General features: G+C 43.0%; 1 protein-coding gene across 2 annotated transcripts; it reads right to left on the bottom strand.

Moving 5' to 3' along the window:
- LOC148034757 (putative serine/threonine-protein kinase PBL7) lies at positions 1-26,104 on the bottom strand. 2 transcript variants are annotated; one of them, XM_087679720.1, is made up of 6 exons: positions 25,796-26,104; positions 25,505-25,708; positions 24,899-25,101; positions 24,566-24,755; positions 23,774-24,165; positions 1-1,085 (listed from the first exon to the last, which is right to left on the bottom strand). In XM_087679720.1, exons 2-6 carry the CDS (start codon positions 25,626-25,628, stop codon positions 333-335), a joined length of 1,662 nt encoding a protein of 553 aa, XP_087535846.1. In that variant the 5' UTR covers positions 25,629-25,708; positions 25,796-26,104; the 3' UTR covers positions 1-332. The 2 variants fall into 2 exon arrangements, with proteins under 2 accessions (XP_087535846.1, XP_087535845.1); XM_087679719.1 differs by having other exon boundaries at positions 25,505-26,104.
- Positions 26,105-27,348: the final 1,244 nt, after the last annotated feature.

Genomic DNA, 27,348 nt, shown 5'->3' with positions numbered 1-27,348 from the left:
GAACAACAAAAAAACATCATTTTTAATCATTATGTACATGCAAGGTGCACATAAGAAGTGGGCACAATACCAAAAATCTGCCTGCCTCAGAATACATGAGGCAGAAGTGCCACTGCCTTCTTCCTTGCAAACCTACCACCAAGAGGTGCTTGTAACTTTAATACAACTTGAAAATCAACAACTTGATGTTTTGACTCCATTAGAACCAGTGTCTACTGTCAGCACATCAACACAAATATTGATTTTCTTCATCTTCTACGGTAGTGGGATCCATCACAAGCGAGCAACCCGTCTTAAGGCGACAGTTACATTTTCTGCAACCAGCAGGAAAACTAAACACCAGTCCTCGACTCAAAGCTACCTTGCAAGTTTCCTCTTCTCTTATCCCGCCAATTTTCACCCCAACTCCTTGCTTCTGCCACAGCACGTTCTCTATCTACAATTGCCGCAGGTGTCCTTGGTGCTGATCGTGGAGTCCTGCCACCACTGCCAGGACTATCCTTTGATCCTTCAAAACCCTCCAAATTATCATTGTTCATTCTCCGACCAGAGCCTCCATCCTGTTCCCTCGTCAAATCTGAAGTACCATTAAGAGTCCTCAATCTATGCATTGATCGTAAATTTCTACCGCTGCTTCCTGGACTATCATTTGACCCATCAGCTTCTTGCCCCTTTTCTAGATTGGCAGCAGCATGCCAAGCTTGACCATGTAAACGGTCCTTGGGGCGTTTACCTGGAGAGCCCTGAGCTTGTGGTGAGTTTAAACTCCCCTGCCTTGTCCCCTTATAATCAGCCTCTCCTGAACCACCACTCTTCTTTTCCTTCTCTTTCTTCTCATGTCCTGGAGTTGAAGTGGTAAACCTGTTACTATGAACAGGGTGGATTCCAGGATCATATGTTTGTGATGCAAGGTATGTCAATGCAGTTACAACATCCCCTATAAGAGGACGATGTGTCGCTTGCTCCTGTAGGCACATAGCTGCAACTGCGAGTGCTTGATACAACCCACGCATAGGGTAACGACCTTGAAGCATTGGATCTGCCATCTGAGGGAACTTTCTCCTGTCTTTGAACAATGGACGTGCCTGAGATTTCAATGCAATCGATGTCATCAATCTGAAGGAAACGTGTATGTTACACCCCAAATACACAAGAATACTATCACTTCATAAACTATTTTAAAAGAACACTGGTGAATATGTGCTTTAGAAATTAACTCCATGACTACTGTCATGACCTTTGAGAATATTTACTATTCTGCAGATCTCTATTTAGTCACACTGAATAGTTGATGGGAAACGTTTCCCTACAGAAAACCAAATTTACTATCCCATAAACCACATTACTACTCTTCTGATTTCTATTTATTTACACTGACCCCTTGATGGGAAACATGTCCCTAAAGAAAACCACATACACATAACAGCTATTTCATTAATCATACACAATGGAGCGTTTAACCAATCCACAGCCACATTGTTTGAGCTTACAATTTATAAGCTATGCTTTTTCTGGCAGGTAAGAGGTACGGCTCTACTGCAGTAGCGCCATTTATTGAGAGCGTGAGTATTCTCATTTGGCAAAAGATCTTATGAAAGCACATCAGTATTCATGTCTCGATACCAAGACTGTTCAATATAAATATAAGCAGAGTAGATCCTTGTATGAAGATGCTGCATCCGTGCAGCATGCCTATGCAAAGGCACAAACCCCTGTTACTCGGTTTCCTTCAGATAATAGACCAGATTTGCAAGTGTAAAACCCCTGCCACACATGCATAGAGGATAGAACATTGGGCATGCAAGAGTTCCAAAGGCAAACAGAGTGTCAGCATGTCTACCAGAGGTGAGAGGTTACAGATGAGAGACAACCTGCTGTCCTCTGGCATGATCACAAGGTGGGACCAGAGGGTCAGGAGGGTGGCAATCCTGCAGGCCATGAGGAGAGATGAAGAGGCTTGCTTCATGTGGATCTGAATACATGCCGCTCACATGACATATACATTGCAGTATGCTACATTGCCCCAGCATGCTCTGCATATGCTACACAAGGGGAGGAGTCACCCTACCTATCATTATGTGAGGATATTGTGCACTACTCCAGCATGGGGGCATGTTCTATTAGCTGGGGATTTGAATGCACAAATGTGACAGAAATAGATACCATTCTTCAAGAACAGGGATCCTATGTATAGAGAGCTAGCATCAAAGGAGATGGGGCTCAACAAGACATCATAGGACACTTCACAGAGCATGGATTATGGAGACCACATTTTGGCTCTAGGAGGTGCAGGTGGACAAGCCAATCTTAATGGCTTGGCTACATGGCCAAGGCCCGATGCTCTCACATGCTTTCCAAATAAGCATGCATCTAGATGGTTGAGAGGCGGCCCACTCATAGGACCTGCACAGAGGCTTGGAGCAAGCAGAATGAATTACCTATTAGGATCCTTACCTCTCATCCTAGATAGTAATCTTTTACCATCTCCTCAATGATTCCCTAGGTATCACTTCACTAGATAGATGGCAAGTGCCTACTCAAACCACCTATACTGGGCCTCAATGATTCCCTAGGTATCACTTCACTAGATAGATGGCAAGTGCCTACTCAGACCACCTATATTGGGCCTTGCAAGACATGGATCCGTAAATAACTCTGGAGTTGTTCACGACCCAACTCGCCTCCACACTCCATACTCTACCACATATTTCCCTCACACTCACTCTCCTCTCATCCCTTCAAGCAAGCATGTCCCACAAAATAGCCGGCATGATAAGGAATGACAAGAAACTCATGCTTGCCTCCAACAAGAGGAAGCATGAGGGACATATACACATGGCCATACACACACAATCTTTTGCCACCTAGTGTGTAGAAAGAAGAGGGTATACTTGGCAAAGTTACGAGTATGAGTTTTATCAGCTATTCTTGGGCAAGACAACAAGGTGGCATGGAAAGCCATTTCAAAGGGATTGATGCTATAGTTAGAGCAATTGAGCACTTCTTTTATTGGCCATCTTTGAGACACGATGTTGAGCAATTTATCAGGACATGCATCGTATGTCAAAAAGTAAAGTATGATAGGCAAAAGAAGCCGGGTTTATTGCAGCCCTTGCCTATTGCAGATAGGCCTTGGCAAAGCATTGCTATGGACTTTATCTTTGAGCTTCCCAGAACACCTACAAGGAGTGATGGGATATGGACAATTATTTGCAAGTTCAGTAAGCAAGCCCATTTCATTCCGGTGAGAAAGAAAATAAAGGCCAATCATATGGCACACTTATTTTTGCAACATGTATTTAAGTATCATAGCATGCCAAAGTCAATCAATCACTAGTGATCGAGACCCTCACATGACCAGTTTGTTTTGGAAGGGGCTATTGGAAAATATGGGTACCACGCTGAAATTTCCTTCGTCCTTCCATCCATAAACAAATGGTTTGTTCAAAAGAGGCAACTTCTACAGTGCTTGATCTCTTGAGATGCTATGTATTTGAGCATAAGTCACAATGGGAGTAGTATTTGCCTTTGGTAGAGTTTACATACAATAATACAATGCATAGTTTCACTCGCAAAGCTCCATTTGAGGTTTGGAAGGTGGCGAGAAAGTGCCCCCTATTTTGCACACAAAAAAAGATCTTTGAGGTTGATCAAAATGTAGAAAATATGGATGCAGCCTACAAAGGTTAAGTACACTCTTTAGAGGTCTCAAGAGAAGCAAAAGAAGGTAGTTGATTGCCATAGTCACACTTTGCAGTTTGCAGAGGGTGATTATGTGTTGCAAAGATAAAGAATGTTGACAAACTAATCTTTCAATCTAGTTGCTTCAATTAGGGTTTCATCACGCACAGCCTCAAAAAGGGCTAGGTGCTCACATTCTGGGGTGCCATCCTAGAGTGATCAGTAGGGCGCCACCCTAGACAAACTAATGCATATATACATGCCACCCCTCACTCAGTTCATTCTATCTCTTGGTCACTTTTCCTCTCTTCAACCATTCCACTACCCTCACACCCCTTTCAAGAGGATATTGTGGTTTGTGGCTCATGGCTCTTCTCCATCACTATCTTCTCCCTCAGCTTCAGGCGTCATCATCCTTTGCGTTTGGAGCATCTTCCACTTGGTGTCACCATCCCTCTACTTGGCATCAGCATTCTTCTCCTTCAAGCTCCACCTTCACCTGCGTTTTTTAGCCTGAAGACTTCCTCCACATCTCGCGTCTCCTCGCATCTCCTCTTGTCCCATGTTGACTTGCATTGCAGCCCACCAACCCCACACCATGATGCATGTGCAGCAAGTCACTTGCATATACTCTCTCTCTCTCTCTCTCTCTCTCTCTCTCTCTCTCTCTCTGTGCCAAGCCCCATGGGCCGTCATGAGCTCGCGTGGAGTGGGAGGTTCACACTTGCAATCAAATTTCAACCTTCGATTCTAAATTCCAAGGTGTCGACTAACCATGCACACCGCTTTCAATTTCATTTAAATTTTAAGAAATTTGTGTAAATTGTACCCATGTTAGGGCATTAGGGACAAATTTTGCACATATCGAGCAATTTGGGACCCGAATTGTCCCCTTGTTAATTGCCCCAAACTGCCCCCAATGTCACAAATTGGAGGATTGCTCCCAATTGCCTCTATTACTCCCATTTGCTCAATAGCCCCAAATTTGAAGAGAGTACAATTGAGGCCTGAATCGCCCCCAAATCTGGGGTATTTTGGATCTGACATTGCCCCCAAATTTGGGGCTTTGGGATCTAAAATTGCCCCCAAATTTGGGATGTTTCATATCAATCATTGCCCCAATTTTGGGGTTGATTCAGCAGGGATTCGCAGCTCAAATCTGCCTGCAATGTCCCCAAAATTTGGGCAACTTGTGGCAATTTGGGGCATTTAAAGCATCTACAATTCAGGCTGCCATCCCCCCCAAATTTGGGGCATTTTGGATCAGTCGTTGCCCCAATTTGGGGCTTTCTTAGCAAGGATTGGGGCCCAAATTCGGCTGCAATGTCCACAAATTTGGGGCATTTGAATTAGTCATTGCCCTGAATTTGGGAGCTGAAAATCCCCCAACAGCAAGGGAGAGAAAGCTGAAAGGCCCCAATTTTGGGGCATTGAAATGGCACCAAATTTTGGGCATTTTTAGCAAACACATGCATCCTGAAATTTGGGCTGCAATTTCATTGAACTTTACTAATTATTTGTCACTTCTTGTATAGATGGCAGCGTAGACATGTATGGGATCTTCTGTGAAGAAAACTATGGAGTAGCTGCTAGGGTTCAAAGTGTACAACCACAACAAAAACACAATGATACACACATGGACATGCAAAACACAAACACTAAAAGCAAAATTCAAAAAATCAAAGACAAAAACAAACACAAACAAAAGGAGACAGAATGAACACAACTCTGAAGTGAAAGAAAATTATAAATGAATGAAGAGTGTACATAGTGCCCAAGGGTAGAGCAATAGTGTCAAAGAGTGACGTCCACTCGAGATGGATCCCAAGTACTATAACCACTAATCAGATATGAGAGAGTGCTGAAAAATGAAGGGCAACAAGTTGGTCACCAAAACATAGCAATCGAAGGCTGAAATCTAGTAAACGCAGCAGTGTACCACCAAAGAAGGCTGAAAACTGATTGTTTGAGGCAATAGGCGACAATAAGAGAGGTGTTTGTTGATGTAGGCGGCCTGCTGGACAACAAAAATGCAAGTATTGTAGCAATCGTCTTGTGGTAGAGCTGGTAGTTGTTGAGCTGAGAAATGTCATTAGCCACTTAAACAGCCCCAAAACAACTTATTTTATGCCTATTTTTGGCTTATTTTACTTAAAACCCTAAAATGGGGCACGGTTCGAGAGAGTTAAGTGGGGGCTCCCAAACTTTCTATAAATAGGTAATCTTCTCTCCACTCTTCCAATCTCATTTTTGCAAATTTCAGGTCTTTTAGCTTGCTCTCCACACCCCAGATGCGAAGGACATCGCGGTCCAAGCTAGCCATTGCTGTCTACAATAGTCTAGCACCTATTTCCAACCTTCCACCCACTATTCGGAGCTGATTTCAGCCTGCTAACTGTTGCTGCTGGTTTTCCCTGCGCCACCCTGCCACATCATCAACCAGCTTGTGTTTGCTGTCTCGATCTGCTGCCTGCACAATTTTCTCTCTCCTCAATTGTCACCTTCTCCTGCAAGCAATCGCCCTGCCTTTGCTGGCTGCATTTGACAGTTTTCTCTCTTCTACAGCTGTCACTCAGCCTAAACAGGCTGCATTTTGCTGTTTTCTCTCTCCTCACCTGCGTTTTCAATCCTCTCTCCTCACCTGCGTTTTTAGCCTCTCTTTCTCTCTCCTACACTACTGTATGCATCAGATCTAACCTTCCTTGGCTGCGTTTGCTGGTGTTCGACATTCAAGGCCGCCTTGCTCCATTTCGAGATCCATTAAGAGTACGACACACTCTCCAACTCATTACCCCCACCCTAATCCTAGAGACACAAGAGTTTGTGATACAATATTCACTCTCTACATAGTGTGTTTGCTGCATGAGCATTGTATATTCAGTAGTCATTCACTTCATTATATTCTGTATTCATTGTCTTTGAGTTACCCTAACCCTAACTATGTTCCGTTTTATCAGTTTGTACTTTGTCGTATGATTGATATTGTGGTTTTATGTTTAGAGTATCTTGTCACATGGTATCAGAGCTAAGTTCTCTTTGAGAAACCTAGGACTTGATCAGAGAGCTCATTCACAGAAGCAAAAATAGCAAAAGGTTCAGATGACTTCGAACACCAACATATTGCTCCAAACTCCACAACCAAGCATGTCAAGAAATGAGACCCCTAGGAGTGGGCCTCCTAGCTTGCCCTTGCTAGATCTGGTGGCATGGGTGGAGAAACTTCAGACTACCATGGAGTCCATCGACCGTACAAGATTTCAGCTCTGCTAAGTACGATCTCATCCTTGTGCATAGGGCTCAACAGTAGATTGAAGGTAACCTGAGTTTCCTCCTTTAGATTCAGCGCACAGAAGTATTGACCATGCAAGTACAATGGAATCTCCACTACGCACTTGCCATCCTCAAGTGGAAATTACCACTTCCATCTTACTTCTTTTCTCCAATGCCAAGGTATGCATGATCTCATTTCTGATTCTATGCTATCTCATTCTTCTATTCCTCATGGTTCGGGAGATCCTCTTGAAGAAGGGGTAATACATAACATCTTTTGGTTTGGAAGGAAGATAGATATTTCTTTGAAAACCCCAAACAATGTAAGAAAAAGAAACAAGAACTTGTAAGTATCCCTTCTCTTCCTTTTCCTTTAAATAATTTTGTTTCTCATGGTCATATTGGAGTAGGTATATCTCATTTTGTTGCATTTAATGGACAAAAGGAACCAATGATATTTCCCACATCTTCACCCATCACAAATCCATTTGTGCTCCCACCCATTCCTCCCTCATCTTCTGTTGCACATTCCTTTCAGCCTCCAGTAAGTGCACCTATGTATTCACCACATACCACACCGGGGGGTTCTCCATTAGGCACAGCCTTTAGGACTCCTGTATCCGTGATGGGAGCTCATCCTCCCATACACACACTTTTGAGTTTCCCCCCTTCAAGGCATTATTCGAGTGTGGATCATTTAGTATCACAATTTGCCTCTATGGCTTTACCTAGTGGACCACTTGGTCATTCCGTTGTGCCCCAACGGACTCTTAGACAGGGCTACCATGTCCCAGTGCCTCCACCTCCACATTCGGCACCTTATGGAAACACTTTTGTTCCAGTGCCTCCGCAGCAACAATCGGCACTCATTGGACATAAGCAACCTCTTTCTGCCTACCCTACTTCTTATCCCTCTCCTTATTCTCCACCATCTTATCCACCAGCACATCACATTTATCCAACTCCACCAATACCTCATGGTTCTAGCTCCTCATTTGCCACGAACTCATTCAATGACAAAACTCATTTCAACGGGTTTAACAACACCACTTGGGTCTCATTTGATGAGGTATGTCTTAAGACTCCCAAAACCTATGGGATCTTGTAGAAGGGTTGGAACCCCAACCCAATCTTGCACTTGTTCCATACGAGGTCGTCCGCTCATGGAAGGCTCGTAATGCTTTCGCTATAGTTGAGCTAATGTAGGGCTTACTACCTGAGTTTCATTCTTAGCTTTAGCATTTTGACTTAGCGTCAAAGTGTTGGGCATTGATTGACTGCTATGCAGCTCAAGATAGGATCCATCACATTAGTATTTACCATGAGCTTCAGATTTTCACCATTAATGATAAGGATGACTTTAAGGTCAAGTTGTCTGAGTATCGGCAACTCCATGGCTGAGTTCTCTACAAGGAGGGCTAAACAAGCTACCAAGAAAATACTTTAGCTTTGTGCAGCAAGTCATCTCACAGCCCATTATGCCCACATTCTATGAATGAGTGCCAACTCTTGCATTATGCTAGGCTATTCGATTAGTTTCATGTGGCATTTCTTGTAGCAAGGGCCCTTGTTGTCACTTCTCAAAAGGGACAGCAAGGGAAGGGTAAGAAACCTCAAAATTCTACTCAGACCTCGTCTAATGAGACCCAAGGAAACAATCAATCCTTTCTTAAACCAAAGTGGCAAAATATACCTAAGAATAATAGGTATTGTCAACATTATGAGAAGGCTGGCCATTTTGACAACGAGTGTCAATCAAAGGCAAGAGGCACACTATCAAAATCCAAATGTTAGACCCTACACCCCAACAAGGGAAGCAAGGTGGCAACCAATCTCAGGGGCCGTGGAAAGCTCAGTCTCATGCTACCACCGGTCAGCCATCATAGTCGACAACGTTCTCAACGCCAAAGGGCTTATCTAATTGATCTGCAGAGACCCACATCATCTCTTTAGAGACATCAAATGCGAGTTTCGTCCATATCTATGAGTTGTCTTCCAAGAGGACGGTCGTAGAGGCTCACTTGTCACAGCCGAGCACTTCTACTCCTACTTGGATTGTGGAATGTGGAGCTACACATCACTTGGATTGTAGACGATGGATATTTTTCTCACTAAACATTCTGCAATAGGCAAAATCAGAGTAGGAAACAACTCCTCGATTAAGATCCAAGCTTGTGGTTGCATCAGTTTTACCACTGATGAGGATCTAGATCGAGCTGCATTGGACGACATTTATCATGTCTCCCAGCTTAGGGTGAACTTATTGTCTATTCAGCAACTTTGGTCTATTCAGCAACTTTGGCAGTTGAGGCGAGCAGTCTTCTTTAGATCAACTGCAATCGAAGTCATTGATGACAAGACTCGTTTAGTCATTGCTTGCGGCAAGGCACAGCCTAATGGCCTCTATCACCTGATGCACTTTCTTACCGTGTCGATAGCCGAGAACTAGGAGTTCCTTCACTTCCAAGCTTCAACCACTGCACGGGAGTCTTCGAGCACTAAGTGTCTCTAGCATTACCACTTTGGACATCTTGGATACAACTCTCTTTATGAGTTGTCGCATCGCCAAATGGTTGATGGCATTCCCCGCCTAAAGCTATCTCGAAAGGTCTGTAAAGCATGTCAACTAGGTAAGTAGCACCATACCCCATTCCCACAGCAATCCACTCATAGAGCTAAGACTCCATTGAGATTAATTCATGTTGATCTTTATGGCTTGACGCCCACTACTGCCTTAAATGGTATGTTTTACTTCTTTTTGATAGTGGATGATTTCTCTCGATACATGTGGGCATACTTTCTCAAGCACAAGTCTGATGCTTTCACCTATTTCAATGCTTCGATGTGCTACTGGTTCATAACCAGACTGGACGTCATGTAGGTACCATGAGGAGTAACAGCAGTATCGAGTTTATCTCCCACGAGCTTTCTGGCATTTCTCGCTAACTTACCTCTACCAACTCTCCTTCTCACAATGGAATCGTAGAGCGTAAGAACCGGATAGTCTTAAACATGGCACGCTCTATGTTGTTCACAGCAAAGCTTTCCCATCGTCTATGGGTTGAGATTGTTAGTTGTAGTGTACATCCTCAACCGATGTCCAACTACAACAATCCCCCAATGGACTCCTACGAGGCATTCCTTGGGGAGAGGCCTGTTATTTCCCACTTCGGAGTCTTCAAGAGTCGTGCATACACGTGCACACCTGATGATAAGATAGGAAAGCCCACTCCCCGAGCTGATCTGTTAATCTTTGTGGGTTATTCTTCCGTAGCGAAAGTCTATCATTTATTTGATCCTCAGACAAACAAGGTGATCATTAGGAGGGATGTCGTCTTTGATGAGAGAGACATAGTGTTGTCTTATGCACCACACTCTGAGTTCTTACCTCATCCCACATCATCAGACATTGTGCCTTCTCAGCCGCGTCTATTGCTCGCTCCTAACCTTCCTGCAGATTCTTTTGCTCCCTAGTCCCCTCCGAGAGATCTGTTACCTCACTAATACCAGCAAACCATGTAGGATTTGGGGTTCCTTCCACCAGATTGCTCTCCGAAGGACTGGACAATTGGCAGGAGGCTCTCCTGGATCCTCGGTGGCACGAGGCCATGGAGAAGGAACTCGATAGGATTGACCGGAATGACACTTGGACCTTGGTGGATCGTCCTAGTCACAAGGTCATCATGACGAAGTGGATTTTTAGGACCAAGCTAAAGGCTGATGGAACTCTAGACAAGTACAAGGCTCACCTTGTCATACAAGGTTTTTGTCATAAGCAAGCTATTGATTATGAGGAGACCTTCGCACCCACTGCTCAGATGACATCTTTCCATTTGTTAGTTGCGCTTGGCACTCACCATGGTTGGCCACTATACTAAATGGCTGTCAAGAGCGCCTTTTTGAATGGTTACTAGGAGGAGAAAGTCTATGTGGAGCAGCCACCTAGGTTTCTTTTTGCTAACTGTTTGGACAAGGTGTTCCGTTTGCGGAAAGCTCTTTATGGGCTAAAGCAAGCTCCGAGATCTTGGTTCCCAGGGATAGATTAGTTCTTACAAACTCATGAATACCATTCTCCCCCCTATGATCCGAATCTCTATGTGCGTGCACACTACATGCGTGGGAGCCAACTATATCCTGTTGTACGTCAATTACTTACTTATCACTAGCTTAGATTTTGCTACCAAACGGAAATTAAGGCCAAGCTTTGTTCTACTTTTGAGATGACTGACCTGGGTCTGTTAACTTATTTCTTGGGGATGGAGGTAGTTCATTCTAGGGGAAGTATTTGTGTCTCACAATAAAAATACGCCCTTCAACTAGTAGAACAATATTACACGGATCAAGCAGGGCCTATAGCCACACCTCTTACTCCCACTATCCATCTGTCGAAGGATATCCTAAGTCAACCTTCGATGCACACACCTATCGATCCATTGTAGAGAAGCTTCTTTGGTTGATTCATACTAGGCCAGATTTAGCATACTTGTTTCAACACCTACGATGTCACATTGGATTGCTTGTCTTTGTGTGTTGAGATATTTGCGGTGTACTTTTCATTATGAACTGACTTATGGACATGGTTTACTCTTGCAAGGTTACACTGGGCCGAAATCCTAACACTCGGCATTCCCATGGCGGTTCTCTCTTTTCCTTGGGCGTGGCTCCCATTTCTTAGTCAAGCCATAAGCAGGAGACTGTGGCAGCTTCCACGGCGAAGGCCGAGTATAGGGCTCTCTTTGATGATACCATTGAGGCCATCTATCTGAGGAGCTTGTTAGTTGCACTTCAATTCCCCTACGTTTCTCCTACAATTGTCTACTACAACAACCAGAGTGACATTGCCCTTATGAACAATCCAACCATCACACCTTGGACACGGTATATGGGAGTCCACTTCTACTTCACTAGAGAGCACGTTGAGCTAGACACCATTCGCCTAGAGTTTGTGCCTTCAAGCAACAATTTTGCAAACATTTTGACCAAAGCGATCAATCAATCGATCCTACTGTACATCCTAACTCAGATTGGCTTGGGTTCACCATCCTTTACTTCTTCAGATTGACACGAAGAGGGTGCTTCCCTCTTGCTTCTCCCTCCCATTTGAGGGGGCGCAGTTTCTCCTCTTGCTTAGTGACAGTGATAATGTTTACAATTTAGCTTTGGACATTTCAGACATTTATTCTTTGTATTGTACTTAAGGACATTTGTAACTTCATCTGCACTATCAGGATGACATGATTGTAAAATGGCACTTGGACAAGTGAATATTTCCCCTGCGAGGGTACCGTCCCATGGCACCGTTGCATCCTGTTTTACATGAGCATGAAATCTTGCATACCCCATGCATTGGCATTCTGTTCATAAAAACATGCATCTATGCGCATTTATCCCTTTTTGGTATTTTACGAGTGATCGACTCTGGATCCACCATATTTGTGGCATTGCACATAACAGTTCTCCACGGCAATTTTCCCACGCTTGTTTGCTTGCTTTCTTTCCTTGTCTTGCTAAGCTCACCGTCATCTTTTTTGCTTACCTACATACTCCCCACATGATTCACACACACACTTCCATTATTCTTAGGCACTTATCCTAGTTAAGTGTAGGATAGGTTTGCTTGTTTTCTGAAGGACTTAGGTTTGTTTTCTATCTGATACTTAATTGGTCACCACCCCTCCATTACTTATGTATTCAAAAAGAAAAAAAGCCCATTGTTAATTCCATCTGCCTTTGCAAGTCATGGTAGGCCCTTGGGCAACCGACGAGCACCCTTGGTCTGATGCCCTAGCCTCTCTTGGTGGGTGATCACTTGGGCTCCCTTGGTAAGATAACCATCGCCTCTATAGTCTTGGTAGGTCACTGGGCTGCCGACGCGAACCCTTTGTCCGATACCCCAACTGCTTTGGGTTGGGACGCCTTGGGGTAAACAAAACTTTAGGCTGGTCCACTTTTCTAGCCCAGTTTTGGGCCTCCAAGGGACTGTTGAGCTAAGAAATATCATTAGCTACTTAAACAGCCCCAAAGCAACTTATTTTATGCCTATTTTAGGCTTATTTTACTTAAAACCCTAAAATAGGGCACAGTTCGAGAGAGTTGAGTGGAGGCTTCCGAACTTTCTATAAATAGGCAATCTACCCTGCACTATTCCAATCTCATTTTTGCAGATTTCACATCTGTCAGCTTGCTACCCACCCCAAATCCGAAGGACATTGCGGTCCAAGCTAGCAATTGCTGTCTACAGCAGTCTAGTGCTTGTTTCCAACCTTCAACCCACTGTTCAAAGCTAATTTCAGCATGTTGATTGCTGCTGCTGGTTTTCCCTACTGTCGCCAGCTTGTCACGTCATCAACCAACCTCCGTTTGCTATTTGGAGCTTACTTCTAAAGTTCTCTCTCCTTAGTTGTCGCCTTCTCATGTAGGCTGTTGCCCAGCCTTCGCTGGCTGCATTTGGCAATTTTCTCTCCTACTTTGAAGGATATTGGAGACTTGCCAAGGATTGCATCTCTTGTTGCGAAAGGCAACAAAATTGTTACATTTATATGTAATCATCAATACTTGCATGCTGAGTTTCACAAGAGAAGTAACAAAGAACTTCTCAAATACTTGGAAACACACTTTGCATATAACTTTCTTATGCTTGTCGATTGCACTATTGCAAAGGTGTAGTTAGAGAGCTTTTGCCAGTGATGAGTATGAAAATTGGACTGGGATTGCCACAGTTGTTGTTGTGTTATGTAATGCATGTCTCTGATAGAGATTTTTGGGGTAAGGTGAATCGCACCAATCAATGGCTAATCCTATCATGCATATATTGAGGCTTGCAGATGGTATAAATCCATGCATTGGAAAGATCTATGAAGGTATCAATCACATGATTGAGAAGTTGAAGAGTTTGAAGCCAAATGCTGACAAGTATGAGTAGATTAAGGAGTTATGCATCAGTAAATGGAATGAGTATGACTCTCCTATGCATGTTACAGCATATGTACTTGATCCTGAGTTTCAAGGGAAGATGTAAGAAAGAGACCTTAAGATGGTTAAGGCTAGGAACACATTGCTTGCAAGTCTCTATCCTAGTTATAAAATGCAACGCAAAATTAAAAACCAACTCTCTGTGTATCAGTAGACATTGGGAATGTTTGGTACAAAGAATACACTAGAAGCCTCGGAAATATGATTTGCATATAACTTTTTTATGCTTGGTCAATTGTACTATTACAAAGGTGCAACTAGAGAGCTATTTACCAGTGATGAGCATGAAAATTGGACTAGGACTGCCACTGTTTGTTGTTATGTTATATAATGCATATATCTTTGATAGAGATTTTTAGGGTTAGGTGAATTGCACCAATCAAATAGTTGAACCTATCATGCATATATTGAGGCGAGGCTTGCAGATGGTATGAATCCATGCATTGGAAAGATCTATGAAGGTATGGATCGCATAATTGAGAAGTTGGAGAGTACATGTTGCAGCATATGTACTTGATCCTGAGTTTCAAGGGAAGATGCAAGAAAGAGACCTTGAGGTAGTTGAGGCTAGAAATACATTACTTGCAAGGCTCTATCATCCTAGCCGTAAAATGCAACGCAAAATTAAAAATCAGCTCTTTGTGTTGTATCAACACACATCAAGAATGTTTGGTACAAAGAATGCACTAGAGGACAAGACAAATATTGGGTTACAGTGGGAGGATTATGGGGCAAAAGCTCTAGAGCTTCAAAGTTTGACTATTCGTATTCTTAGGCAAACAATTAGCTCTTCTTGTTTAAAGCAACTATGGAGCTCATTCAATTATATTCACTCAAAGAAGAGAAATTGTCTTGGTGCAATAAAGACAAATGACCTAATTTATGTGAACTCCAATATTCACTTGCTAGCTCATATATCAATTGCAAAGGCTAGTTCTTTTGTATAGTAGGAAAAACGCGATGATGATAATGGTGATAGTGATGGTGATGGGGAGGATGATGTTAGCAGAGTATCTGTCAGCTCATGTGTGAGTCTGAGCTTGATCTGGGCTAGGCATTTTTATTAGGTATTTTAGGTTTTTTCTGGTGTGGCATTTTATGCCATTGGGGCATTTTTATGCACCAGTCAGCCAGCATTAATGCTGTCCGACCAGCATTATTGCTCCCCACTTTTTCAGCCTATTTATACTCAGTGCTCCTCCTCAGTCAGTATCATCATCATCTTTACCATCTGCAGACTCTGTGGAGAGAGGAGCCAGTGCCAGTGCCAGTGCCAGTGCCAGTGCCAGTGCCAGTGCCCACGCAGCCAGTGACTCACTGGCATACATCTGAGTTCTCATCTGTATCGTGTTCTTTCTTTTCTCTTTTTGTCTTGTGTTTCAGCAGTTTATTTCAGCACATGTTTATGCTTCCACCGCTGCTCCACTTCTGACATGGTATCAGATTTCAGGATCTGTGCTCCTGCTGTGTTTTATTGCTGATTTCAGGACTGTTTTGTACCCTTGCTGATCAGACGACTGCTGTCGCAGCCAGGCGACCTGTTTTGGGGCTGTTTTCAGCTTGCGTTTTTTGCAGTTTTGTCATCGCCTGCTGCCTACGCACCCTCTACTGCCTGCGTTTTTCATCTGCAGCTGCTGGCGACAGTTTTCTACCTTTTTTTCTGCAGTTTACAGCCAGTGTTTTGCTGATTCAGCGTCTCTCGTGGCTGGGTGACTGTTACTTCAGGCAGTTTTTGCTGTTTTTGGCAGTTTTTGACTGATTTTTTGACTTTCTGCAGCAGATTTTGTCTTCTATTGATCAGATTTTGGGTTATATTGCATGTGAACTCTCATTTTCTGCAGTCTGTGCTTGTGTTTTGGCTGTGTTTCCTCTCTCAATTCCATCTCTTCTCTACTTCTCTTCTTATCCTCTCCATATGGCTCCTCCGTGCACTTCCACTGATGATAAGTTACATGGACCTGATTATCTCACATGGAGTGCTGTCATGAAAGTTTGGTTTGTGCAGAAGCGGTTATGGTACATCGTTTGTGGAGCTCTTCCTCGCCCTCTTCGTCCTTTCCTCTTCCTGAAAACTTTGATGAGGACAACCATGAGGAAGCAGTGCTCACATAGGACTCGGACAATGCCCGTGCTTACTCGGCGTTGCTTCGGTGTATTTCTAAAGCGGTCTTACCGGCGGTTACCTCCTGTAGGACATCTCCTGAAGTATGGCAGAAGTTGCAGCAGATGTACGAGGCACCTTCCACCATGTGGGCCGTCACACTTTATGGCCAGCTCCAGCAGATGAAGTTTGAGCCAAAAGATACTATTCAGTCTTTTCTTATTCGTGTTACGCAAGTACAGGACCAGCTTCGGCACATGCAATCTGCTCTTCCCGAAGCGCATCTCGTCGGGCCGGTCCTCTACAAGCTCCCCCCAGAGTTTGATGGCGTGGCCAATGCTTTGCGGGCGCAGACATCATCGACTCCTGTCAGTTTTACACATATGACCTCGATGCTTCTTGAGCATGAGACATCCTTGAGATTACAGGGGCGGCTTCCGGCACATTATGAAGGCGAGGCTTATGTAGCTTTAAAGAGGGGTAACGGGAAGAAGAAGTCGAAGGCCCAGTGTTGCCACTGTGGCAAGAAGGGACATTTGCGGAAGGACTGCAAGAAGTTAGCGGCTTCCAGGACGAAGGAGCAGAAGAAGAAGCAGGCTGTTGACTCTACCGATGAGTCCTCCCCTTCATCAGACTCCGACTCAGATCCTCCGACCAAGGTGAAGTCCAAGGCGCGGAAGGGATCCTCTTCTTCGGATTGCGGGAAGAGCTTGGTGGCCCCTTCCTCGGCTGCTTTCTAGTGGTGGTGATGAGGTCATCCCTCACGACTCTCTTGTGCCAGAGAGGGAGTGTGAGCGGGTGTTCAGATGGGGCAGCCGCGCCTCATCTATACTTTTATACAGGTGCACAGGTTCCAGAGAGGGACGTCCCTGACGCATCGACTTCAATCTGGCGGAATCAAATCCTGGAGCTGGGATTGACATCCAGGTTCATGATGAGCTGGTTATCTGACAGAGAGCGGGAGGCTTTCGTCTGGAGCTCACATGAGGGGACACTTGGGTGGTCTGGCCAAAGGCGGGGAATCCATTGTCACATATGTTCAACGGCATTTTTGACAGGATGGTCTTGTATGCTCCTGCGAGATATTGGTGATGGACACAGAGACATGCTATGATCTTCTCTATTTTCAGGTGTTTGGTACGATCGACATCGGCATCAGGTTCTCTCCGAGGCACCTTGGTGGTGGCTTGATCACCCACTGCTTGGGTATCTATGGTTCTACTTGGTGGTTCTATGTTGTATAGTTTCTGGTCCCTTTTCCTTGTACTATTGTATTGTATCCGATCACCCATGATCTGAGAGAGGGTGTTAGCAGAGTATTTGTCAGCTCATGTGTGAGTCTGAGCTTGATCTGGGCTGGGCATTTTTATTAGGTATTTTAGGTTTTTTCTGGTGTGGCATTTTATGCCATTGGAGCATTTTTATGCACCAGTCGGCCAGCATTAATGCTGTCCGACCAGCATTATTGCTCCCCACTTTTTCAGCCTATTTATACTCAGTGCTCCTCCTCAGTCAGTATCATCATCATCTTCACCATCTGCCGACTCTGTGGAGAGAGGAGCCAGTGCCAGTGCCAGTGCCAGTGCCAGTGCCCATGCAGCCAATGACTCACTGTTGTATGCGACTGTCTCGTGTTCAGATATATGGATTCCATTTCCCGTGCATACATCTGAGTTCTCATCTATATCGTGTTCTTTCTTTTCTCTTTTTGTCTTGTGTTTCAGCAGTTTATTTCAGCACATGTTTATGCTTCCACCGCTGCTCCACTTCTAACAGATGATGTCCAATAGGATAGTATTCACACGCAGGGGAGCCATTTTCCATGAATGAGAGCACTTAGCCTCTTTAAACTTTTGAGTATTGACTTGGCACTACAAGCTCTTGTAACTTGCATCTTTAGAATTCAATGCATATTTTGTGGCTTTGCAATGCACATCTGTTGGACTTATCCAACATTGTTGATTACAATGCGCCATAATCCATTATTGATTATAATGTTTTGAATATTTACTATCATTGATTATTATGTCTCTAATTTCATGAATTATGGTTGATATTGAAAAAGGATATTATTAGGCCTTATAAATTATGTGTGCCTGCTATATTGCTGATCATTGATTTTGTGGTTAAATTAGTAAAGTCATTTCTATGCATTCCAATTCTTCATATCTCTAGATTCCAAGTGTTGATTGGACACGCACACACACACACATACATATAATACTTTGGGCATTCCCCCATTCTAAGGGTCTTATTCCCATTCCCGTTCCTTGTTCATGGTAACTATGCTAGAGCAAGCTGAGACCTAGTGCATACCTTGGAAAGGTAAAGGGTGGGCTGCCATGAAAGCTTCAAGTCAAGCTCTTCTTCCCGAGCTAAAGCAAGTGATAAAGAAGCTCCTCAAATGCCCGCTCTGTTACCAATTGAAAGGTGGTGCAAAAGTGGAAGCGCAAGTGGAACCAAGAACAGATACAAGAGCTATGGAGACTCAAGCAATAAGAGAGAGACCTGTATGTGGGACCTCTGACAATCACAATGTGTGGCCTACCTTCCCTTATTCCATTGCCACTAAAAGAATAAAGAATAAAGTAACAATGATGGGCGCCCACCACCTACAATGTACAAGTGTGCAGGTACAATGTACAAGTAAAAATAGGCGGCTAGGCACAAGTGGCCTTTAAAACTCCAACTCAATTTAGAGGCTGAGTTCTGCATGGGCAGGTTTTATACTTAGCATGCAACCATGTACGGTGCCATGCAAGGCTGTGTGAGGCCATTATGGGCTGTTTGGTTGCTGGAGAGAGCATATTTGGATCAATTCTCAGCAGATGGTGCATTGAGAGAGGAGGGGACCTGTTTAGGAGGGGATTCTGAGTGGTTTGAAAGTGGAGAAACCCTAATCAGCTGTAGGCAAAGCACTTGGAGACAATTCACCTGTAGGAAACAGGATCTTGGTGACGTGCAGCAGCTGGCAACTATGTTTAATGCTGAATTCTGAGCAACTGACCAGTTTGGAGTCCAATAAAGGGCTAACAGCAGTAATCAATGCAGACAACAGCATTCATTGCACCATCGGGGGCAGCCAGCCTGATTTGGGCATATTTTTGGTAATTGATGCCAGTCACTGTTTCCAGGGCATAAAAATCAGAGTGTTGTGTCTCTTGCTTCCTCTCTCCCCTCTATACTTGATGCATGTGCAATCCAGTGAACGAAACTGAAGGTCCAAGCCTTGAATTTTAAACCTGAAGTATTGCTGATTGGGAATTTACTGTAACCAGCAAGGACTAGGTTTTGCATGGCTGCATTGGGATGCATGCATGCATGCCTTAGTGACTGAGGAAGGTTGCGGAAGTAAATTGGGTCAGTGGACAGCAAAATCAATGAGATCTAGTGGTCTACATCCAGGCTGATTTACTGAAACTGTAGAAGATTCAATTTGGGCTCCCCAAGATGCAGAATTAAGGGCAAAATTGAATGTTAGGGTTGCTGGTTATAGAGAACAGTAGGTGGTTTCAGAATTGTGGGGGATTGTGCTTGATTCGCTGAGGATTGGGAACTCAGACATATTCCTTGAGTTCATGGAATGGCCCACCAATTTCTTGGGGATTCAGCCTATTCTAGTTGTAAAAATTTCTGAAATTAATGTGAAAAGAAACATCCAAGGGGCACCAACATTTTTGGGGCCAATCATGCTATCTCATCTCAAGTTATTGAGGGTGATTTACCCAAAAGTGGTCGGTGCCCAATTTTCAAATTATTGTTTATTTTATGCATTGATTGCTTGCCATAATCAATGTAATTCAAGGTTCCACCACCCTTTCTCAAAAAGGCGAACTGTTTTCAGTCATCAGCCCATAGAAACATGGGATGGGGTGCAGACACAAATACAAACACGAATGAGCACAAGGACATGGATGGGGATGGGGATGGGGATGAGAATGGGGGAAAGTAGGGGACGAGGGAGAGGGCCAAGACAAGGACCTAAAATGTACATGGTGTCTTGATATAATTGAAATACTCTATGAAGAAACTAAACAAAATTGATACTTTAATTTAAAAGCCTCCTAAAAATGTCACGAAGAGAGAGAAGGGCTGACGGGTGATAGAGCAAGGAGCTAGACCCTAGGTGAAAGAAACTAAACAAAAATGATACTTTAATTTAAAACCCTCCTAAAAATGTCACAGAGAGAGAGGACTGATAGGTGATAGAGCAGGGAGCTAGAGCCTAGGCAAAGTTGAGACCAATTGGGTAAAGATGGAGAGGAATTGAGCAATGACAATAGGGAATTGGAAAGAGCTAGGCGCAACAGCATAGAGTTTGCAATTGAGCAGTGACTCTAACAGAGGAAGGAGACGTCAAAATCGAGAGTATTGCATGCAAACATGAAGAGTGTGGTAAGAAAACACACAATACGGCCCAAAATGGTGTGTTGGGTAATCTTACCCTACCACATGGCATCCCCATTCACCATCCCACACATCCCTCCAGTGCCCTACCATCTCAAGACATTTCCCCTTATTGCAAGCTATCAAAATGAAACAAACCGGATTTGGGATGTGTTTCCTAGGCATCCTACATTTTAGGATGCCATCCTTGCGTCCCAAGCCCCTATCTCTCACATCATTGTAGTAGCCACCTCCCATAGACACAAGTATGCCATCTCACATCATTTCCTATGAGACATTTGGAAGAGGCTAGATTACAACTTTAGGCTTACAAAGATATCCCTCTTCCTATGGCTAGTAGCTGATAGGAGCTTAGCAATTGATGTTTAGCTTGGATATGGTAGAAACCCAATGGCATGTGCAAGATATGGTGAGCCAATGGAGATGCGGAGACACTGCCTATGGCTCTCTCCCAAAGCTCAAGAGGTATGCAAAAGAGTCATTTCGATGATCTTTTACAACACAACAAGACCATGGTCACAACTTGGGGGGCTATAGCTAGGGTCATAGATAGAGGCCCGCCATGTGGATGTAAAGATATTCAAGGAAGCCTTTCTTCCCTCATCATTTGACAACATCTAAGCAAAATCTCCACTCCAAGCTAACACCGACAATGGGCCCAAGGGGATTGTCATACATGGGAGTTGATTGCTAATCTTGTTGCTTGGCACAGTTGGATCTCAATGTGCAACCATGTTATAGACCTTAAGATGCACCCATTGCAAAGTCTCTTTCAAGAATTGAGAAAAGATCATCCACATTCTCCACAGGTAATAGGAGAGGATACAAGGCGGTTTTGAGAGGATGAGAAAGTGGAGAGATGCCTTCTTACATACTTGGGACTCTAGCATCTTTTTACATACAACCCCTCAGATGGTCTAGAATTATAGCCCACCAAATTGGTTGTCCACCAACCATTGTATTTGTGATGTACTTAGCTACTATCTACAAGGTTCCTTGAACCTTGTATTTTACCTCCAAGATTTTCTCCGAGGCAAAGAAAAGAGAATAATATCAATGATTTTAAACTTCCACCCAAGTGTAGTTTATGCCATGTAACCTATCTTTAGTGAACGTTGGATGAATCCTCAATGTTTGGATTAGAAGTGCACTTGCATCCCTTCCTTATGCAACAAAGCTACTTCTTCCTAGAGCAGACATTGCTCCTTTTTCTTATTCAAGCCCTTACCTCTTCCATACTCTTGGATCCTTAGAGCCCCCTAGGCACTTGATACAATGTTAAATTACATGGCACAACAAACAAAATCTAAGAAAATAATGAGAGTTGACAACAAAATAGAGAACTAAGGCACTTCCAGAGTGAAACTTAAATGACAATCTAGATAAATTGTAGATGAAGTGCTTAGAGCTTACTAGATAATCTTTGACTAAGTGAATGGTCACTTTTTTAAGGTGCCAAGGATAGAGAGCATCCTAGGAATATCTTAAGAAATTTTAGAACAATTTCTCTAAGAATATCCTAGAGTAATCCCTCTAGGTATGTTCTAGAAAACTCTCTTTAGGAATATTCTAGAATTTTTCTTCTAGGATCATTCAAGATTGTTCCTTGTAAGAATGTTCTAGAATATTTCCTCTAGGAATATTTCCTCGTGCCCAAAATAGGGGTCCTTGATAACTCTGACACTCTAGCAACTAAATGCAATGTCCCTTGAGTCACAACCAACTTAATTACTCCATCTAACCTATAGGCTAGATCCACATAGTTCAGCTTTTCACCATCCAACCACACAAACCTCATCTAACATGAAAGATAGGACACAACCAATATCCAGCTCACACATGACTTTTCATAATGGGGGCCTTACATCTATGATCACTATGGATCATTGGTGGCACCTTACAAGGGTAGGGCATTGAGGTTTTAAGCATATCTAACAATGACTTGTCTTTTGTTTTGAGTTCACATTTACTTACACAAAATACATATAAGCTCGCTAAAGACTTGTGTTTGCTATTTGAGATTCTAACTTCTAGGGCTATAGATTTATCTATAAGTTTGTGCATTATTGAATTATAATGCTTTTTTAAATGTCATCCAAGCCCCTAGTACCCATCTCTTGTTTTTGTCCATCCCTTGTCAACATCCTTTCTTCCTTCAGATGCATTATCATGGGAGTTATTTTGGCCTTCCAAGCTCTCCCTGTTAAATTCTTGATACATCCAAAGACTGATAAAAGGCATGATGAGGATAAGATACACAATAGGACTGATTTAATTAAATGCACACCCATACATTGCAAGTCAAATTCACAATCGATAGAGAATTTGATGAAGCACATAACAGCAGAAAGAATAACAATGCCATGAATAGAGTGGAAGCAAAAATCCTTAATAGGTATAAGAGTGCAGGAACATTGATGAAGAAGATCACTAGAGCAATCACAGAGGCTGCAGCAGAAGCGGAAAACACAAATTAGAGCATCAACTGATGGAGACGCATGAGAGATGATCATTGGTGAAATCTATCTAAAACCTGACTAGTTGTGAATCATTTAGAGTCAAATCTCAGCTCTTCACAGCCAGCCTGAGTTTTTAAAAAGTATAAATGTCAAATTGCACATTTGTAAGTATACAAATATGTGAAATTCTGTCATTTTCTATTCTTTACTGAAAATGCTGCTTCTACCTTCTAGAACTGCAGTTTGGAATCATCAAATAGAAAGATGATGAGTCAGCAGAGCAAAGTTAGCTGACAGTACTTGATGTGCCATGTAGTAGCTCCACGTGTCAGTGTGGCATGGCAATTTTGGGCCAGGGTCTTGCATTCATCTCACCAAAATGGGACTGAAATTCCATATGTGCACAATGGGACAGTGCATGCAAACCTACCCTGTTTAAGCTAAGAGAGGCCTAAGTTTAAGGTCTGTCACAACCTTCAGTGACCACATAAACCTGCTCATACATGACTGCTTGCTTCAGTGCATTTCATCTAAACCAAATGCTACTACAAAATTTGCTAATCCACCACATATGTGGATTAGTCAGAAATTTAATTGCACAACCTAGTATCTTAAAAAGACTTGAAACAGATATTATTTTCTTGCATAGTGTGTGATCAATTTATATACAACCCAAAATACGATGCATCCTGTATTTGCACAGTAGCATTCTCTTGCCTGGTTAAAACAGACAGGCTGTATGTAGTTCACAAATACAGACTTTAAAAGCTGAAAGTTCAATGTTTCTCTTTGCCATTGATGAAATTCAGCAACCAACCTCCTGCCCCCTCCCCCAAAACAATTCACATAATTCCCTAATATGCATAAACCAACAAAAGCATACCCAAGCAACAAGATTGTGCTCTCCAGCAGCCTTAGTGTTGTCGATAGCTTTCCGTCCTGTGATTAATTCAAGCAGCACAACACCAAAGCTATAAACATCTGATTTCAAAGTGAGTTGACCAGTCATTGCATACTCCGGAGCACAATACCCGTAGGTCCCCATGACTCGGGTTGAAACATGTGTCTTGTCACCAACAGGTCCAAGCTTGGCTAGCCCAAAATCTGAGAGCTTTGGATGGAAGTCTTCACCTAAAAGAATGTTTGAAGATTTCAGATCCCGGTAAATCACCGGTGGATTTGCTTTGTCATGCAGGTACTCTAAACCTCTTGCTGCACCTGCTGCGATCTTCATTCTGGTATTCCAATCCAAAGGCTCTCTGTCAGGAGGCAAGTCTGCAAAAACAAATGATGATTTGGTAGATTGATTTCATAAGCATGTCATATTAACATCATCAGCTTCAATTCATGAACGGATCTGCCTGAATCCTAATCTGCTTGTCAGCAACAAGTGCTCCTAACCCCTCTATTCAAACAACCAGTTGGTGAGGTATGTGGGTCAAACTGACTATTAACTTTTCAACTATATCCTTAACACATTCTGATTACTTCACACAAACAATAAAGCCCAACATAGCAAAGTGCATTTCCAAACATCCACAAATTATGGTAAAACAGATAAAGCAAAAAGCACCGAAGTGACAAAAACCAAAAACACAAGCTAGTAAATAGCTTACTCAACAAGAAACTGAGCTTTAAAGAGCAATATGCAATAATTTGTATAGAGTTGACCAACCATGTAAATGATCCTCCAAAGAGCCAAGGGGCATGAACTCATAGACTAGAAGCCGCTGGTCACCATCAGCACAATACCCAATCAAGTTCACAAGATTTGAATGATGCAGCAGACTAAGCATGAGAACCTCTACCAAGAACTCTCTATTCCCTTGCACACCATTCCGATCAAGCTGTTTAACTGCCACAATCTGCAAGTACGAAAACAACAGAAATGAGACTTGCAAATTATTACCAAACCTGACATTATCAAATAGCTGATGTGCACAGACATTTTACACTTCGCTTTTTCTCCCAGAGACACTATAAAATGAGCAAAAGGAAAGGGAAAAACCTGGCCTGTGCTCTCTAGTCGACCTTTGTACACTCGACCAAAGCCACCTTCACCTAATAGGCTTTCTGCCCTAAAGTTCTTGGTAGCAGCAGCTAGCTCTTTGAAAGTGAATGTATGCGCTGCAATATGCTGTGCATTCCCATTTTTGTATGAAGTATCCTTCTCCTTTTTGTTCTCCAATGAGGGCTTTGACTTGAGTTTATCTGCATTTTTAAGAGATGTTGAAAATCATGAACTGTTCTGGGCGACGCATGGAGTGATCATCTTCCGACATGCACGTTTAAAAGAATGAACAGTTTCGACAACTGTCAACATATGGCAATTCTATGCTGAAGAAAGTTATGAACGGTCTAAATAGATACAAAGAAACTATAGCATGTCCAGGTAATCTGCTAAAACTTCAGATGCCATGCACCTCTTCCGAGATTCTCTTTTCCGGAGGGAAAAAATAAAAAGAAAACAGAATTCTCTTTAAAACATCTAGCTACAGAGTACAAAATCCCAGAACATGAACCTCTTCTTTGACTTGCCAAATGCTGAAATGTAGAGAGGAAAGCATATAAACCTTACAACATCACGTTTGCCGATTTGAGGTCATGAATTTACCTTTATCTGAGGATAATCTTTCGAGATGGGGAGTGGACGAAGAGTAGGAAGAATCCTTGTTGTTGGCAACCGATTTGTGCAGGGAATTGTCCTCGCGAAGCTCCTTTGAAGAGGCGCATCCCATTGTCTACCTTCCTTTTGGCTCTTCGCACTTTGCTTGCCTCCAAACCTCTCTATTTGGCCAATGAGAGCACTCCTATGCATCTGTAGGCGTGCTGCGAGAGCATCATCAAAATACTCTACAACAATCTCGACTTTAAGCGAGAGATTTGTGAGATCGCGGGCAAGCACCTGGATCTAGATGACAAGGTGTCAGGGTGTGTCAAAACAGGAGATCGCGAGCTATGGACAAGCATGGCAGCATGAAGGCGGTGAGGATTAAGAAGAAGAAGAAGAAGAAGAAGAAGAAGAAGGGGAAGGGGAAGGAGAAGATGATGATGGTGATGATGGTGGAAAAAGAAGAAGGGGAGAATCAAATTTACAGGGAAAAGTAGTTAATTTGCAGTAATTCGAGCTGATGGCGAACAATACGTCGCGTGCCACAGACACAGAGAGAGAGAGAGAGAGAGAGAGAGAGAGAGAGAGAGAGAGCGGGGTGGTTTGGCGGAACGGTAGCTGAAATACGCTAAGCAGGAGGGGCCATTATAAAAATGTAAGAGCAGAGAGAGAGAGAGAGAAAAAGGGAGAGAGGTGGAGAGTCTCCTTTAGAAACAACGCCACGCGCCATGACTACACGAGTCAAGTATCGACTTGCTTGCAACGTCGCGCCTCACAACACACACGGCCAAATTAATGTACTTCCACGACTCTTTCAATAGTCTCCCAAGCAAAGCGACACTACCGATCCAACATCCTCAAAGTTAGGGGCAATCCATATGACAAGACAGATAAGTGTCTCTGTTTCTATGGTCATTATGATCTTGAACTTTCCTAGCAATGAGTAAGGCTTACCCCTATACAAGTTGAGATCAGCATTGATTAGTACAAGCTCGAGTCATCCAGTTATAGGGTCTAAGTTTTTTTCAAATAAAAAATATATTAGAGTAAAAAGTATTTCACCAAATACATTTTGATGGATTGGCCACTTAAGTAAAGGAGCCATTATAGCTAGTCTCTCCAATCTAGATAATCAAACTTCCAAGCCCAACTCATATATCATGGTACTTTGTTCTTAATTCTAGGCCACTGGATATCTAGGTTGACACCTTCAAATATCCTTTTGGTTCTAGCATGCTAGACCTCCTATTAGAGTAAAAAATATATCACCAAATACATTTTGATGGATTGGCCACTTGAGCAAAGGAGCCATTATAGCTAGTCTCTCCAATCTAGATTATCAAACTTACAAGCCCAACTCATATACCACAATACTTTGTTAGATTATTTTGTCTCACCAATCTAGATTATTTTAGTTCTAGCATGCTAAATCTCCTATAAGATGATGGTTCTAATGGTGTGCACAGTCTTGCTCTGAATCATAATCTCACCAAAGATACATAATTTCAAGCTTATGTTATGGTGTTGCTCATAGCCCAAGCAAGGACCTTGTGCCGAATCTTGGTCGCTATGCACCCATCTCAAAATACATGCCTCAACAATTCCTATGTGCCATAAACATGTTTACAATTTGATGTGCCTCTTTTGGTCAATTTGCTTGTATTCAAGGTAGCACCCATCACTACTCTCCATAGGAATGGCCTATCCATGAAAGGCAATTTTATATGCACCAATTTCCCATGTCCTCTTGACTAACTCTAGCTTGAGGTGCCATTCAAAAGCACTCTTCTCAAATAATCCTATTCTAATGCTATTGTTTTCACTTTTTAGAGGCCGGTACCTCATCA

The sequence above is a fragment of the Lygodium microphyllum genome, chromosome 6, assembly GCF_053477565.2.
Source record: "Lygodium microphyllum isolate KBCC chromosome 6, Lygodium_microphyllum_v1.1.10, whole genome shotgun sequence".
NCBI classification, from domain to species: Eukaryota; Viridiplantae; Streptophyta; class Polypodiopsida; order Schizaeales; family Lygodiaceae; genus Lygodium; species Lygodium microphyllum.
The sequence above is the reverse complement of the archived record's forward strand: the minus strand, read 5'-3'. Positions and strand labels throughout refer to the sequence as shown.